General features: G+C 26.1%; 1 protein-coding gene across 1 annotated transcript in view; it reads left to right on the forward strand.

Annotated features, from left to right (window-relative positions):
* LOC135932063 (protein UXT-like) overlaps positions 1-18,391 on the forward strand; it is a 39,512-nt gene extending 21,121 nt beyond the window's left edge. Inside the window, exon 5 of the mRNA XM_065469409.1 lies at positions 17,980-18,391. Coding sequence (XP_065325481.1) covers positions 17,980-18,012 — 33 coding nt within the window. The 3' untranslated portion in view covers positions 18,013-18,391. The remainder of the gene's footprint in view (positions 1-17,979) is intronic.
* The last annotated feature ends 295 nt before the right edge of the window (positions 18,392-18,686 follow it).

Raw genomic sequence — 18,686 nt, forward strand, 5'->3', positions numbered from 1 at the left:
CTTAATTTAGAGCGCCCCTTGAAAGGAATTATGAATTCGTCTACAGCTAACTTCTCTTCGAGTTGAATTTTTTTGAAATTTTTTTTTAGCTGGCATAAGAAAGGTTGAATTTTGAATAATTTGTCGTAACCTTTATCTTCTCTATTTACCATATTTTTGTTATTATTAATATGGAAAAATTTTCGGATCAAAAGAAAACGATTGCGGGACATAGTTTCTGATACTTGTGGAATAGATGTCTCAACCGACCAATACTGCCGTATAAAAGGCATCCTAACTAAGCTAGTATACAAATGTATTCCAATAAATTTTTCAATTTCATTGCTATCAGTATTTATAGATTTTCCACAACATTGGAAGGAATAAATATTTGTTTCTGATACAAAATTTCATTTGGTTGTCCAAAAATTTACGAAAATAGGTTAGAGGAATTGAATCTGGTTCAGGAATATCCAACATAGGAGTAAATTCTGTATTCATGTTAGGGTTATCTTTTACTTTAGTTATAGTAGTATCTTCGATTATATCCTCCAATTCAAGACCTAGTTCATTTGTAATATAAGATGAAGTTGGCAAATCATCTCCTAGCAAAGGATAATAATTGTCATCTTTATCTGAGCTCTCTATATCAGCTTCAGAAATATAACCCTCGGGGATAAGTGTAGTCCTATCTAAATGCATAGTGATTAAAAAGTATCTCATATTATTACATGTTATATATATATATATATAATATTTATTACCTCTCCCTATATCCAAGAAAACTATTAGACATTAAATAATCAATACAGTTAACTATTATCAAAATATAATCTGATTACCCCCCCCCCTCCCCACTTCCGTTTTAACCCTAAATCTATAAACCTAAATAATTTGACTAAAATTCCCATTTATTGATAAAAAAATATTTTAGTGCATAAAAAATGACCATTGATGCCAAATGGCATTATGCTCAAATTCCAGCCCCTAAAATGTTTAAAAAGATGATAATTTTTATATAAAAATATTAATATATATGTCGTATTGGGATATGGAATCATGTGGGATTCGGAATCCCACTTGAATCCCCACGTTTTATTCGGGATCTTTTTTTTAAAATATTTTTTTTAAAAATATTTAAAAATATTCAGAATCCCCATGAAAAAAAAATATATAATTACTTTTTCTTCTCTTTTTTGCGGCTGGCACCATATAATTAAAAGGCCAAAATAAGGGATTTAAAAAGAGAATTTAAAAAAAAGTAAAGAGTATAAAATTAAGGCATATAATGAATGAAAAGGGATGAGGTTAAGATTTTTTTGTTTTAAAAAATATTATAAAATATATTTATAAAAAATTCGAATTATTGCAAAGCAAAAATTATTCAATGCAATATGGCATTTCATTGAACATTTAAGCAGGGATCCAAACATTTATAGCGGTTCAGTTTGGTTACGGTTCAGTATATAAAAAATTACAATGGTTTATTTTTCTGGATGTAATATTGAGTTAGCCGTTTTTAAAAATCAAATATGAATAAGGAAAAATACTATGTATCTTTAGGCTGAGACAAATAAGGTCAGACTCATTTAGAGATTGTTAAAACTAAATTATTTATAATAACGAACAAATTTTAAGTTGAGATTATCAAAATGTTTTTTTTAAAAAAAAGCTAAGGACCAATATATATTTTTATTTAGTTTTTATATTTTTTTTTTACATATTTTTATATAGTTTTAATATTTTAGTGTTTTATCATTTTTTTAAAAATTATATCAATATTATCAAAATAAAATTTTGAAAAATAAAACAAATAACAATGGCAATATTTTGAGGTTTTGGAAGCAGGAAAATTTTTCATTTTTTGAGAAAATTAGAGAGTAAATCAAAAAATAATTATATCGGTTCGGTTACGGTTATGGTTCAGATATTTATAACAAAAATAAATTTTTTTAAAAAAAATATTTAAGGGGATTCGGAATCTTTTTTTTAAAAAAACAATTAAATTATATTTTCACCAGAAAATTTTATTTTTTAGAGATAATTAGTATGTATTACTTTTATGCTTTAAATCATTAAATAGAAGGCAATATTTTGTTTCATGCCCGAAAATTCACGGTGTTTTTAAATTTTTCAAAACTTTAATGCTATTATTTTTTTACACTTTATTAAATTTATTTCTTTAATTTCATAATCCATAATAACAAAAAATAAATACATATTATAAATCCAAATTTTTACTTAGAAAAAGAAGAATGTCTATTTTTTATATTTCAATTGTGTACGCCTTTCTTCTAATAGGCGATTGGCTACAGAAAATAACCTTTCACTAGAAGCCGAATTTGCCAGGACTGACAAAATTTTACTCTCTAATTTTCTCAAAAAATGAAAAATTTTCCTGCTTCCAAAACTTCAAAATATTGCCATAGTTATTTGTTTTATTTTTTTAAATTTTATTTTGATAATATTGATATTGGTATAATTTAAAAAAAATGATAAAACACTAAAATATTAAAACTATATAAAAATATGTTAAAAAAAATATAAAAACTAAATAAAAATATATATTGGTCCTTAGCTTTTTTTTAAAAAAAAATTTTGATAATCTCAACTAAAAATTTGTTCGTTATTATAAATAATTTAGTTTTAACAATCTCTAAATGAGTCTGACCTTATTTGTCTCAACCTAAAGATACATAGTATTTTTCCTTATTCATATTTGATTTTTAAAAACGGCTAACTCAATATTACATCCAGAAAAATAAACCATTGTAATTTTTTATATACTGAACCGTAACCAAACTGAACCGTTATAAATGTTTGGATCCCTGCTTAAATGTTCAATGAAATGCCATATTGCATTGAATAATTTTTGCTTTGCAATAATTCGAATTTTTTATAAATATATTTTTTAATATTTTTTAAAACAAAAAAATCTTAACGTCATCCCTTTTCATTCATTATATGCCTTAATTTTATACTATTTACTTTTTTTTAAATTCCCTTTTTAAATCCCTTATTTTGGCCTTTTAATTATGTGGTACCAGCCGCAAAAAAGAGAAAAAAAAGTTATATTATTTTATTTTTTATTCATGGGGATTTGGAATATTTTTTAAATATTTAAAAAAAATATATTTAAAAAAAAGATCCCGAAGGATTCCGAATCCCACATGATTTCATATCCAAATACGACATATATATATATTAATAATAAAATGATTACTTATATTTTTAGCAAGTTTTGATAACCGAATGAATTAAAATTTTGGCGCGAAAATGGTAAGAAAAAATTAATTTTTTAAAACTATAATATGATATAATAACATATGAAACAAAAGAGTTAGTGATAAAATACGAAAGAGCAAAAATTAAAAATATGATTTCAAAAGTTATCAGTGACCATTTTTAATGCATATAAATTACTATTGAAAAATTACGATTCCAAAAGTTATCCATGGGCGCGAAAGGGTTAAATTGTACATAATGTAAATATTATAAGAATATTATATATATAGAGTTTTAAAAAGATATAATTTTTAGAGTTAGAAAAATAAGATAAGAGTAAACGACATCTATATAAATAATATGATGGCTTCTTATCGTGATAACGTTACCTTCTGATTTTTATATTCGACAATTCTGTGATAATAATAAAAACGATTTGACATACGCTATACATGAAAGCAAAACAATCATTCTTTTACTATATGATAGACTAGAAGACATGCAATATGCTTATAGACTTATCAATGGCAAGCGATACATAGATGGTAATGGGAGACTATTCATATTAAAGGCGAAGCGTTATCAAAGATATTAAAGAGACCATACTGAATAGTTATATTGTATTTCAATATACATATATAATAAATTATAATTATAAAACATTGATATAATAAAATAATAATGAAACCGTTAGTAAATGTTAAAAATAATTTCATCGAGTGTCCAAATCATAATAATAATATTGAAGTTTTTTTAAAAAAATTTAACGCTATTTTTAGAAACCCTCAATTCTCAGACGCGAAGAAGGCGTATGCGTTTACTCAAAAACTTCCCGAAGAGGAATACTTGAAACTAAAAGCGATATGTGCTCCGACAGAGTTTAGCAATCCGTCAATCGTACTCTAAAGATTTAGACTATTACATCCAGATAAATCGTATATAACGTATTTAAAAGAGTTTAGTGAAATTATTCAATAAAAAAAGAGAGTAATTGGGTAACTAGATTATGTATATTGAGTAATAAATGCAAATTCAGTAATTATAGTAGAGCGATTGAGAGAATAAAGATTTTTTCTATTAATAAAGAAATACGGCAGAAAATTTTACATATAGAAAGTGTAGATATACCAGAGATATTAAAAATAGGAAAGGAAATTGAGGAACAAGAAGCGTTTGATAAAATAATAATAGATAACATAAAAATAGAAGGAGAAACTATGGGAATAAAACAAATAGAGATGCAGAGAGACAATCAAATGGATATGGATAGAAGGATGATGAAATATGATGATCACAATAAAGGGATGAATGCGCAAACAAATAACGTACACAGATATCAATGGAAACCTAGATACGATAATTATCAGAGAAACAATTATCAAGGGAATAATTTCAATCCGCGATATCAAAACAATTTCAATTCGCGACATCCAAATAATTATGAATCGAGATATCTAAACAATTACAATTCAAGAGATTACAATAATGAAAAGGGGTATAATGGGCCAAGATCATATAATAATTTTGCAAAATTTAACAATAAAAATAATTATAATAACAATTACAATAACTATAGGTATAATAATGATGATAATTAAATAATGAAAATAATTACAGATTAGACAAAATGAATCGAGATATATACCAAGATACAATAATAATCAAAACTATGATCAATCATACAATAACAGATATCGAAGCAATAATAATAATCAATCCAGGAACAATATAAATACCGTTGATATAGAAGAAATAAAAGAAGATAATAATGATAAGTAGAAAAAAAGGAACACAATTTATTTAACGTTGACGTAAATAATATGGATGATGGTGACAAGGCAAATGACGCTTACAAAGTTACAATATATCTCAATGATATACCGATAGTAATGCAGGTCCATACAGGTTCGAAGTATAATATATTGCAAGAAAAATAGGAATCAAAGTCTTAAATAAATCGGACACGAAACTCACTGGCTATGATGGAAAAAGGATAGAGGTGTTAGGAATTGTTCAAATAAGAGCGAAATATGAAGAAAAAACTCAAAACTTAAATGCATATGTAGTCCAAAGTGACAAGATTGCACTTCTGGGAAGGACATGGATAAAAGTTTTCAAGAACATACTTAGTAAATTTGTAAATCTAATCGAGGAAAATAATAATGATACGATAGAAAAGTTGATGAAAAATTGTTATTCGTGCAATAAATACACAGATAACCCACACAACATACAAAACCCATGGGAAAAAGCAACTATAATTTTTGAACGCGTACATATAGATTTTGCACAAATTGAAATAACAATTTTATTGTTGTAAAAATTTAGAGTTGGCGGACTACTAATCAACGTTTTCAAATCCAAAACTTTTCTGATGTGCATCTTCCCATATCCATTTTTCTTTGTTAACTATTTTATATAACGGGTCTGCTAAATCTGCAAAGTTACACAAAAATTTTCTGTAATAACTGGCCATGCCTAAAAATGTTGCTAACTCCTCTTTTGTTGTCGATTTTGGCATGTTTGTAATAGCTTTGATTTTATCTTCATTTGGATGTATGCCTTTTTCGTCTATATCATGTCCTAAGAATCTAATCTCCTTCTTCATAAACACACTCTTGTTGAAGTTCGGTGTAAGTCCATATTTTGTCATTTTGTCGAAGACTTTTTTTTATGTTGTTCACATCATTATCACCAGTTATCAGTAAATCATCTATGTAAAATATGACATCTTTCATATCTCCAAAAATTTTATCCATGGTACATTGGAAAATTGCTGATGACGTTTTTAAACCAAAAGGTAGTCTCGTAAATCTATAGTAACCTTTGTGCGTTGATATTGTAAGTAAATCTCTAGATTCTTTATGTATTGGTATTTGAAGAAATGCGTTTTTGAAGTCAATTTTTGTAAATTTTTTTCCTTTCGATAATTTTGAAATTAAATCATTAATACGTGGTATCGGATATTTATAGTCCTCTAATACAGGGTTTATCGTATTTTTAAAATCAGCACATAGCCTTAGTGATCCATCACTTTTATAAACTGGAGTGAGTGGACTTGCCCATCGTACTTCATCTACTGGTTCTATTATCTTATCATCAATCCATTTTTGTAATTCTTTTGTTATTAAATCAAGTCTTTTATATGGAACGCGTCTTGGTGGTATAATTTTTGGTTTTGCATCTTGTTTCAAATGTAATTTAACATCACTACGATATATAGGTTTTTTAAATTTTTGAATTGCATTCTTTTATTTTTTCTATCATATCATTATTACTTTCCTCGATTAGATTCACAAATTTATTAAGTATGTTTCCGAAAACCTTTATCCACGTCCTTCCTAGAAGTGCAATCTTCTCATTTTGGACTACATACGCATTTAAGTTTTGAGTTTTGTCTTCATATCTCGCTTTTATTTGAACTATTCCTAACACCTCTATTCTTTTCCCACCATAGCCAGTTAGTTTCGTATCCGATTATTCCTATCTTTCTTGCAATATTAATCGGCAATATTGAAAACCTTGACCCGGTGTCGATCTGCATGACTATCGGTATTTCCTTAAGGTATATCGTAACTTTGTAAGCATCATTTGCCTTGTCATCATTATTCACATCAACGTTAAATAAACTGTGTTCCTTTTTATCATTATTATCCTCTTTTATTTCTTCTATATCTACGGTATTTATATTATTCGAATATCTGGATAGATTATTATTATTGTCTCTATATCTGTTGTTGTATGACTGATTATTGTTTCGATTATTATTGTATCTTGGTATGTATCTTGATTCGTTTTGATGTCTATAATATCTATAATTATTTTCATTATATTTATAATTATCATCATTATTATATCTATAGTTATTGTAGTTGTTATTATAATTATTTTTATTGTTAAATCTTGTAAAATTATTATACGGTCCTGGCCCATTATATCCCCTATCATTATCGTAAACTCTAGGATTATAATTGTTAAGATATCTTGGTTCATAATTATTTGCATGTCTCGAATTAAAATTGTTTTGATATCGTGGATTGAAATTGTTTTGAAAACGCGGATTAAAATTATTCCCTTGATAATTGTTTCTCTGATAATTATCGTATCCAGGTTTCCATTGATATCTGTGTACGTTATTTGTTTGCGCATTCATCCCTTTATTGTGATCATCATATTTCATCTTCCTTCTATCCATATCCATTTGATTGTCTCTCTGCATCTCTATTTGTTTTATTCCCATAGTTTCTCCTTCTATTTTTATGTTATCTATTATTATTTTATCAAACGCTTCTTGTTCCTCAATTTTCTTTCCTATTTTTAATATCTCTGGTATATCTACACTTTCTATATGTAAAATTTTCTGCCGTATTTCTTTATTAATAGAAAAAATCTTTATTCTCTCAATCGCTCCACTATAATTACTGAATTTGCATTTATTACTGAATATACATAATCTAGTTACCCAATTACTGAATGTCTCTTTTTTTATTGAATAATTTTTCTAAACTCTTTTAAATACGTTATATACGATTTATCTGGATGTAATAGTCTAAATCTTTCGAGTACGATTGACGGATTGCTAAACTCTGTCGGAGTACATATCGCTTTTAGTTTCAAGTATTCTTCTTCGGGAAGTTTTTGAGTAAACGCATACGCTTTCTTCGCGTCTGAGAATTGAGGGTCTCTAAAAATAGCGTTAAATTTTTTTAAAAAAAACTTCAATATTATTATTATGATTTGGACACTCGATGAAATTATTTTTAACATTTACTAACGGTTTCATTATTATTTTATTATATCAATGTTTTATAATTATAATTTATTATATATATATATATATCTAAATACAATACAACTATTCAATATTGTTGGTTTCTCTAATATCTTTGATAACGCTTCGCCTTTAATATGAATAGTCTCCCATTACCATCTATGTATCGCTTGCCATTGATAAGTCTATAAGCATATTGCATGTCTTCTAGTCTATCATATCGTAAAAGAATGATTGTTTTGCTTTCATGTATAGCGTATGTCATATCGTTTTTATTATTATCATAGAATTGTCGAATATAAAAATCAGAAGGTAACGTTATACGATAAGAAAATCTGCTATATACGAAAAAGTCGTCTGAATATTTTTATCATTCGAAATATGTATTTAACACAAACGATTTATTGTCTGACAAAAACATTAAATATAATTTAAAAAAATAATTATCAAAAATGAGAATAAAAAAATTGAGAAATGCTCAAAAAAATAAAGATTAAAAATGTCTTAAAGAGATTGAAAAGGTTAGAAATGTATATAAAAGATTACAATGAAAAAATCATAAAAAGAATATTGTATGTATGATAAAAAAACGTAAAGAATTGTTAAAAAAATGGACCTAAATTTATAAATTATTTTTAAAAATACAAAAGAATTATCAAAAATGAGAAGAAAAATAAAGTAAAGAAGCAAAAATATAGAAATAAATTAAGAAGAAATAACAAAAATAAATAAAAATTACGATTTTCCTTTTTTGAATGGGAATTTTTCATTTTTGATTGACAACTTTTCCTTTCCTTCACCAAATCGATACGTGGTCCAAGATTTCGGATGACCCTTGGGAATTTTCCTTTTTCGATTGACACTTTCCCTTTTTTGATTCAACCTTTCCTTTTTTGTTTGACACTTTTCCTTTTTTGATCGGACTTTTTCCTTTCTTTTTGGGAATTTTCCTTTTTTATTGACACTTTCCTTTTTTGTTTGGACCTTTTCCTTTTTTGATTGAACCTTCTCCTTTTATGATTGCCTTTTCCTTTTTTGATCGGGCCTTTTCCTTTTTTGATTGGGACTTTTTTATTTTTTGAATGGGAAACCCTGTAATATAGAAAAACTTAAGATTAAATTATAAAATGCACCTAAAAAGATACAAATACCTTACTCTAAATACCAGAATTATTAAAGTAACGGTATCTAGAACTATTTAAGAGGCACCTATATCTTTTTTAAATACTTTTGTAATTTAACGCAATTTTATCTTAAAAATTAAAATATTGCAAAATTCATTTTATCTCATAGAACATATAATTTAAATAAATATTAAAACTAATATAATAAAAAATATATAAATTTATATACAAAATATTAAAACATATAAAAAATATTAAAACTTACATATAAAAAATATATATGTTGTATTCCATATCAAATCAACTGAAGATTCAACCCCACCCACTTCGATTTTTTTTAAAATTTATATGATGGTAGTATATACACTAACTAAAAATATAAAATTTTAATTCTCAACTCAGCTTATTTCATGAGATATGGCCATTTTTATAAACGCGGAAATTCCAAAATACACTATATTTAATTTTAAATATCTCAAAAAGTAATTAAGCTAAAGACATGATTTAAATTTTATTAAATAGCACTAGAATAGCTCTTTAATATGACATAAAATTTATTTTATTGAAAGAAAGTCTATTACCAAAAACCGGAAATGGCTATAAATTAAAAATTGCTCTTTTTTTTCTTTTAAATTTTTTTTACAGATAGACATTATACTTCTTAATATTTGTACAAAATCGTAGATTGGGACGAGTACTGGGCCAAAAGTTATTACACTTTAAATATAAGTAGTATGGCTTAAATCCTATATTATACCAAATATAGAGTAATTATTTTTTTAAAATAGTGGGCAATATATGTGAATAATAGCATTAAAACTAAAATCCTAAAAAATCTGATTATTTGCATTTATTAAATGTTAAAAAACTCAAAACAACATTTACCAAATTGTATTGTATTATTTTAAATATAACGCATAAAACCAAGTAAAATAATTTCGAATAACGTTGCAAATAAAGTAATAGAATTTTATAATTCTGATGATAACAGCAGACTTATGCCAGGTATGAAAAATTTTATATCAATGAAAGTTAATGGAAAAAAGAACCAAGTGCAAAAGAGATTAGTTTTATATAATATAAAAGAATTATTTACCAATTTTAAAGAAATAAACAGTAATATAAAGATAGGTTTTAGCAAGTTTGCTATCATGAGACCAAAAAACTGTATTTTAGCAGGCGGGTCTGGAACTACAATGTGCATCTGCACATTTCATCAAAATTTTAAGTTTTATAATTGGTGGTAAATTAGATAAGTTAACTGCAAACCAGCATAACTTTCCATTTCCTACCTTAAAAGATTATAAACACTACATTACTCAAAGTCTATGCAATCCAGTCCAGCCTTGCTGTTACTTAAGGAAATGCCAAATGTGTCCCGGCACTTTGGAACTTAAAGAAAGACTACACTTATTGTTTGATAATAATGCCATAGATTATATAACATTTAAACAATGGTTGGCAGCTGACCGTACTACACTCTAAACTTTTACAAAGTCCGCCAAGAAATTTGTGGAGTATTTGATTTAAAAATTAAATATTTTAATTCCTCATGTATTTATTCGGAACAATCTTCATTTTTTAAGTTATTAAAATCAAATTTGAAGGATGGGGAATATCTTATAATATCCGATTTTGCAAAGAACTACTCTTTTGTAGTTCAAAATCACACTCAAGATTTCCATTGACTAATAATCAAGCAGCACTTCACCCATTTATGATTTATTACCGCGAAGGCGATATAATCAAACATTTAAGTTACGTGATTATATCAGATTGTCTCAAACACAATACTTGTTCCTTTCATTTATTTCAAATAATATTAATTCTATTTTTGAAAGAAAGATTTGATAAGATTTCAATAATATTTTATTTTTCTGATGGAGCTGTTACTCAGTATAAAAACAAAAAAAACTTTGTAAACCTCTACAACCATTATAATGATTTTGGGATCAAGGCAGAATGGCATTTTTTTGCAACTGCACATGGCAAAACTCCTTGCTTGCGATAGTTTAGGGGGAATTACTAAGAGGTTGGCGGCTAGAGCAAGCCTGCAACGTCCTCATGAAAATCATATAATAACATCTATTGACTTATATAATTATGCGAGAATCAATATTCCGGGAATTAATTATATATTTGTTAGCAACGTAGAATATTTAAGAATGGAAATCAATCTTGAAAATAGATTTTTGGCCAAACGAATTCCCGGGACACAAAAATATCATTCATTTATTCCAATGGAAGGAAAAATGAAAGTCAAATTTTATTCTAATTCATTAGATTATTTAATGTATGATATTATTTAATTAATATATTTATTAAAATATTAATTTCCCATTAATTAGCTAAATAAAGTTATAAATATTTTTACAATTATTTTCCTTCTAAAATATAATAGCTAAACTTATGTGCTAAACATGACACAATGTCTACTAGTGATCTGCATAGGGCCTAATTTTTCTAATACGGCCAGAAAGATTTATAAAAAAAATATATCCGGCCCGATCCCAAACAAATTTTCTTTTTATTTATTTTGTAAATTACTATACATTTGGTATAATATATAGGATTTAAGTCATACTACTTATATTTAAAGTGTAATAACTTTTTGCCCAGTACTCGTCCCAATCTAGGATTTTGTAAAAATATTAAGAAGTATAATGTCTATATGTAAAAAAAATTTAAAAGAAAAAAAAGAGCAATTTTTATTTTATAGCCATTTCCGTTTTTGATAATATACTTTTTTTCAATAAAATAAATTTTATATCATAATAAAGAGCTATTTAATAAAATTAAAATCATGTATTTAGTAGCTTAATTACTTTTTGAGATATTTAAAATTAAATATAGTGTATTTTGGAATTTCCGCCTTTCTAAAGATGACCATATCTCATGAACAGGGTTGCCAGGTCAAAATTTTCAAATTGCGAAAGAAATATAAAAATTGCTATAAAAAAAAATTTTTGCGGGCCAATTGACTTAATTATCCGCCTATTATTTTTTATAATTAGTTTATATAAATGCAAAGTCGGTAAATATTTTTCAAAATAAAATAACATCTTGATTTATAAAAATATATAAATTTATAAAAAAAAATCAACGATCTTTTTTAGATATAAAAGAATGTAAACAAGATAAAATTCTATAAAAAAACAAACGATTTTAATTTTACAATGTAAAAAATAAATTTTATGCGAATATCCCGGAAGACCGCAATTGGAAATCTACCCTTAATTATCACGTATCAAGTTTAAATACATAATAAGATATTATTGTACTAATTTCTATGATAATTATTTTATTTATTATAGTTCAATCACATTATTATAATCCGTGCAGGGGAGTATATCTACAGTCATTGCAAAACAAAAATATTCTCTATAAATAAGAAATAATACAGTTGCAACTACAGTTGCGGCAATTGTAATCACTTATCTTGTAGTACAACATTCACAGAGCTACTTATTATTACAATATAGGTAGAATCTTTCCCCATAATATTTAACGACTCCAAGATAAATGAAAACTTTACTTGTATAACAAAAATGAGCAAGAATATCATCAATGTTTTAGAACCTGAATCCAGGAGGTCAATTCTTTACGATTTGAAATATGGGCATGCATATGCGATTCTAACAGGAGCATCTAATAAGGGAAATATTAAAATATTTCCCTTGATCCTCCGCCATTTCAACAAAATTAAGGACGTTTCAATTAAACTATTGAATTTTTTCCCCTCAAATAGATAAAAATTCAAAGACATAGCTATGGTAAAAATAGCAGTTTGGGATTATCAATGAATTGCATGTCAGCTTTCTGATCTGATAATGCCTCAGTGAATTTGGAAAAAACCAGAGTGTATTTATAGAATTAAGTCAGCACAATGTTGGTTGCGATTTGTTCCTAATATCCGCCATCGATAGAATTATAAAATTTTATAACCTTTAAAAAAATATTTCTTAAATATAGATTATAAAAATTGTTCTAACATTTTGAAAATTTTTTCAATAATGAATGGCAGAGGTATATTTAGGAATGATTTCACATATAAGAAATCTACTACATGCTGTTAATGTGCAGTTGCAATCAGAAGAATCTTAACAATAATTCACAAAATTATGCTGCAGATGTGTTCATCTTTACAGTTAAAAATTGACAATAAATTTTATGACGCCATTGCTAAAACTATATTAAAATGTTCAAATATTTTAAAAATACCGATAGACATTGATGTCTTGTTTGAGGAAATTGTAATGCTCTCTATTTTTTATTTATTTTTATGTATAAATAAGATTTTATAAAATATAAAAAAAATATGGAAAATTAAATAGTTATAATTTTAATTATATTTTATTTGAGATTTAAATAATGGAACATAACTTTTACCGTCGTTTTTGAGATATTTATATCCTGGCATGACATATTATAAATTTGTTTAACCATTAGCTAGGCCTTTAATGTTGTTAAAGCATCCAATTTCTCTCCTTTTTCCAGGCAGTCCTCATCAGGCTAAAAATGCGCTCGGATGAGGCATTAGAATGAGGTAAGGAGAAGACATAGTCGCATTTTTTTCCAATCATGGGGATTTATTGTTATTACAAAAAAATTCTACCCATTTCTCCTCAGCTTTTAGACCATCTAACTTTAAGTATTCTGGCGAATCATAAAAAATAGAGAGAATTACAATATCCTCAAACAAGACATCAATGTCTTTCGGTATTTTCAATATATTTATTAAATTACAAAAACCTCAATTGATGGTTTCTGTTCCAAGGTCATAATATTTATACATTTGTAAATAAAGTTATTAAAATCATATTTTGATTGTAAATATTCTAAAATTGTCTTGATAAAAATATCTGCTTCATTTAAAAATGTATTAATATTTGAACATTTTAATATAATATTTTTAATAATAGCGCCATAAAATTTATTATCAATTTTTAACTGTAGAGATGAACAGAGCTAGCATGATTTTGCGAACCTTTATTAATAAAAAATATTCTGATTGCAACAGAATATTAACTGCATGAAGTAGATTTCCTACATGTGAAACTAATCCCAAATATGCTTCTGCCATTTCATACTCGAAAAAATTTTTCAAAATTTTTGGACACCTTTTAAAATTTTAATTTAAGAAGTATTTTTAGGGTTTGTATGATTTTAAAATTCTATCGATGGCAGATATTAATGATAACCACCTGATAGGTAAATATCGCAACAACTCACACCATTCCAAGTCAGACTACTCCACTAACTATTTTATTTCATTAACTCTTTTAGTTGATGAATTAAATTCGTTAAAACATTTCATCACAATTATTTCGACATCTACAGATAGTACATTCATTTCATTGCCTTCTTGCAAGAATTATGTAGTATATGGCATATACAGCCAATTGGAATTAATTCATTATTGTTCTCCCTCAATTCGGTAAATACACTTTGGTTTTTGCCAAAATTTACAGAGGCATTATTAGTGCAAAAAGCTGACATGCAAATCATTGATAAGCCTGAATTAGCTATATTTACCATTGTGTGGTTAGCTACGGAAAATTTTTTAACAGTTTTATTGAAATGTTCTTATTCTTATTGAAATAGTGAAGGATCAAGGGAAATGTTTTAATATTTCCCTTATTAGTTGCATCTGCTAGAATTGCATATGGATGCCAATCTTTCAAATCGTCTAGAATTGAATTCTAGGATTCAGGTACTAAAACACTTGTGATAGCCTTGCTCATTTTTATTCTACCACAAGTAAGATTTGCACTTATATTGGAGTCTTTAAATATCATGGGAAAGATTCGTCCCACATTGTGATGATATAGCTCTGTGAATGTTGAACTACAAGATAGTTGTATACGATTTCCGCAACTGTAGTTGCATCTTTATTATTTTTGGACAATATTTATGTATTGCAATCGATGTTGATATACTCCCCTGTACTGACTTATATGAATGAAATGATGATTTATTATTGGATAAAAATAAAACAGGATAGAAAGAAATTTATAAACTAGACATGTTTTTCAAATAAATATTCAAAATTTATTTTAAAAATATAAAAATAATCAATTACTGTCTCAAAATTATTATTTATATTTTAAAAATGTTAAAATACTTTTAAAAAAATTGCGGGAGAAATTAAAAAATTGCAATAGATTTTTGCGGGAGATTTTCAATTGCGGTAGTTTTGCGGGAGAGAGATGTCTGCGTGTAAACTAAAAAAAATTGCGGGAGTCTCCCGCTGATAGGGGGAGACATGGCAACCCTGCTCATGAAGTAAGGCGATTTGAAAAGTAAAATTTTACATTTTTATTAGTTAGTGTATATACTACCAACAGGTAAATCTTTAAAAAAATCGAAGGGGGTCAGGTTGAGAATCGACTTTTTTGGTTGATTTAATATGGAATACAATATATATATTCAAAGTTGTTAACGCTCCTTTTTAAAAGTAGCTAGCTCCCGCTTCTACCTTCTCAAAAGGAGCTAGCTCCCGCTCCCGCTACTACATTTTTAAAAGAGCTAGCTCCCGCTCCAAGTAATGGAGTGCCACTCCATAACCGCTCCTTTGATTTTTAATTTTTTTAGAAGTTATACGAAATAAAATCATATTTTTATTATCAAAAAGCTTTATTTATATTAAATGAACTATCAAAATATTTATAACCTTTTATTAGCTTTTAAAAGTAATAAATTTTCTAAATTAGACTAACAAATATCCACGCCTCTCCCCTAAGACCTGTTTTGCAATACTAAATAGGCACTCCACAAAAGCACTAGAGGGAATCAGGGTATTGTATTTTATAAAGATATTTTTTAATTCGAATTTATCAAAAATAGTAATTTTGGTATCATTATTTAAAAAAATATTTGTCCAATATATTATCTTCCTGATGATCAATTTCATGGAATCCAAAAAAAATCTTTCAAATTAATTTGTATTTAAAAGAAAGATTTTTTACTTTTAGATGCTTTTTTAGATTAAAGCTGCTCACTTTTGAAAATTAAATAGTTTTATTTAAACACAAAAGACATTTTGCTCGTAATTTGTTTGATCATTTGGATCAACATCTTTTAGAAGTTTAAAATATTTTTTGTATGATGGAAATGGAAATTCGATTTCTTCATCTATGATATCTAAATCCATAATATCTAAAACTATTTTTTATTATATATCTATAAAACGAATATTAATATGACTTATAAGATTTTCCAAAAAATTAAAAAAAAATCGGATATTTTAAGATATTCCCCATCCTTCAAATTCTATTTTAATGACTTAAAAAATGAAGATTGTTCCGAATAAATAAATGCATGAGGTATTAAAATATTTAATTTTTAAATCAAATACTCCACAAATTCCTTGGCGGACTTTGTAAAAGTTTCGAGTGTAGTACGGTCAGCTGCCAACCATTGTTTAAATGTTATATAATCTATGGCATTATTATCAAACAATAAGTGTAGTCTTTCTTTAAGTTCAAAAGTGCCGGGACACATTGGCATTTCCTTAAGTAACAGCAAGGCTGGGCTGGATTGCATAGACTTTGTGTAATGTAGTGTTTATAATCTTTTAAGGCAGGAAATGGAAAGTTATGCTGGTTTGCACTTATCTAATTTACCACCAATTATAAACTTAAAATTTTGATGAAATGTGCAGATGCACATTGTATGCGTTCCAGACCCGCCTGTTAAAATACAGTTTTTTGGTCTCATGATAGCAAACTTGCTAAAACCTATCTTTATATTACTATTTATTTCTTTAAAATGGGTAAATAATTCTTTTATATTACATAAAACTAATCTTTTTTGCACTTGGTTCTTTTTTCCATTAACTTTCATTGATATAAAATTATTCATTCGGAATTATTCTACTTGGTTTTATGCGTTATATTTAAAATAATACAATACAATTTGGTAAATGTTGTTTTGAGTTTTTTAACATTTAATAAATGTAAAATAATTAGATTTTTTAGGATTTTAGTTTTAATGCTATTATTCACATATATTGCCCACTTTAAAAAAAAATAATTACTCTATATTTGGTATAATATAGGATTTAAGCCATACTACTTATATTTAAAGTGTAATAACTTTTGGCCCAGTACTCGTCTCCCCAATTTTAAAAAGGAGGGGCACTCCAGGTGTTTTTGAAAAAATGTAGCGCCGCTCCTTAACAACTCTGTAAATATTCGTTAAATATCATTTTTTTATTAATACTTGCTTATCCATGACGTCAAATAATTTTTAAAAACAATACCATTGATGCACAAAATTTTTTTAAGCAAATAAATTTATTTAGAATTTTTTAATTTATATATATTCCGCTAACTCTTAATTAATAAGTTTAATGTTAAAAATTTTTTTTATAATAAATGCTAGTTTTAAATTATAATTTATTCAAAAGAATGATAAAAATAGGGTATTGGCATTTTTTTATATGGTGTTCGAATTGAATGAAAACAAAATATTAAAATGTTGTTTACGTATTTTGTTCTCTCATAATCAGAGTTTCTGACAACAACTAACCCTATATATAAATTATAATTTTGTATCTATTTCTAAATACATTTTTAAAATTGTATCTATGCCTAGATACATCTTTTAAAAGTTATCTTTTCGATACTTTGACAACTCTAATGTCTATATACAAAATATTTTTAAATAAATAAAATATAAAACATAACAGAATTTGGAATCTAAACAAAGAAGGGTTTCTTGTTCCTAAAATTTTGAAAGGCCTCTCAGTTCACAAATTTGATTTCTGGTTCCTAAAAATTTTAATAAATTGGTTCTGGTTCCTCAAATGATAATTTTATAAATCGAATATGTATAATATAATATTTTTATTTGAAAAAAATATATAATCATGTATAGGATCTAGCTGCAAAGCAAGGATTGGAAGATTGAAAATCTTACTTTTTTAAAAATTATATATATTGTTTGTTAATTGAAACCATTAAAAAAACAATCAGGAATATTTTATTTTGCCTATGTGTATATATTTTATTGTTATAAATATTATGTTGTTATTTGAAATTGAAACTATAAGAACAATTAATATTTTATTTATTATTTAAATCTGTATAATAATACCTTCTTATATACATTAATAATCAGAATTTGTTTTAGATAGCAATGGCCTATCTTAGCCTCCCCCCCCCCCTTTTTTTACTATATAGGCATAAAATAAATTTCTTTTGTTAAAAACAAAATATTGACTTTTAACAATTTTTAATTTCGAATTATTTGGTTAAGTTTGACAGAATATATACTTAACATCATTCGAGTTTACTTAATATTTAGAGTAATCTTTAAAATTTAAAATAAATTATGCTTTTTGAGAATCAAGGAATTAAATTTTTTTAAACTGAAAATACAAAAAAATTCGTTGTTTATATAATAAAATATTTAATTTAAATTATTACCGAAGGTAAAAAAAAATTCGAAGTAAATTGTAACTTGTATAATTGTTTTTGAATGTCATTAACATTTAGAATTTGTATAGTTGAAGGCCATTAACAAAACAAAAAAAAACTTATAATTTAAAAGAAAAAAAATAACAATTTAAACGATTTCTTAAC

This window comes from Gordionus sp. m RMFG-2023, chromosome 1 (genome assembly GCF_954871325.1).
Source record: "Gordionus sp. m RMFG-2023 chromosome 1, tfGorSpeb1-WG-v2, whole genome shotgun sequence".
Taxonomy (NCBI): Eukaryota; Metazoa; Nematomorpha; class Gordioida; order Chordodea; family Parachordodidae; genus Gordionus; species Gordionus sp. m RMFG-2023.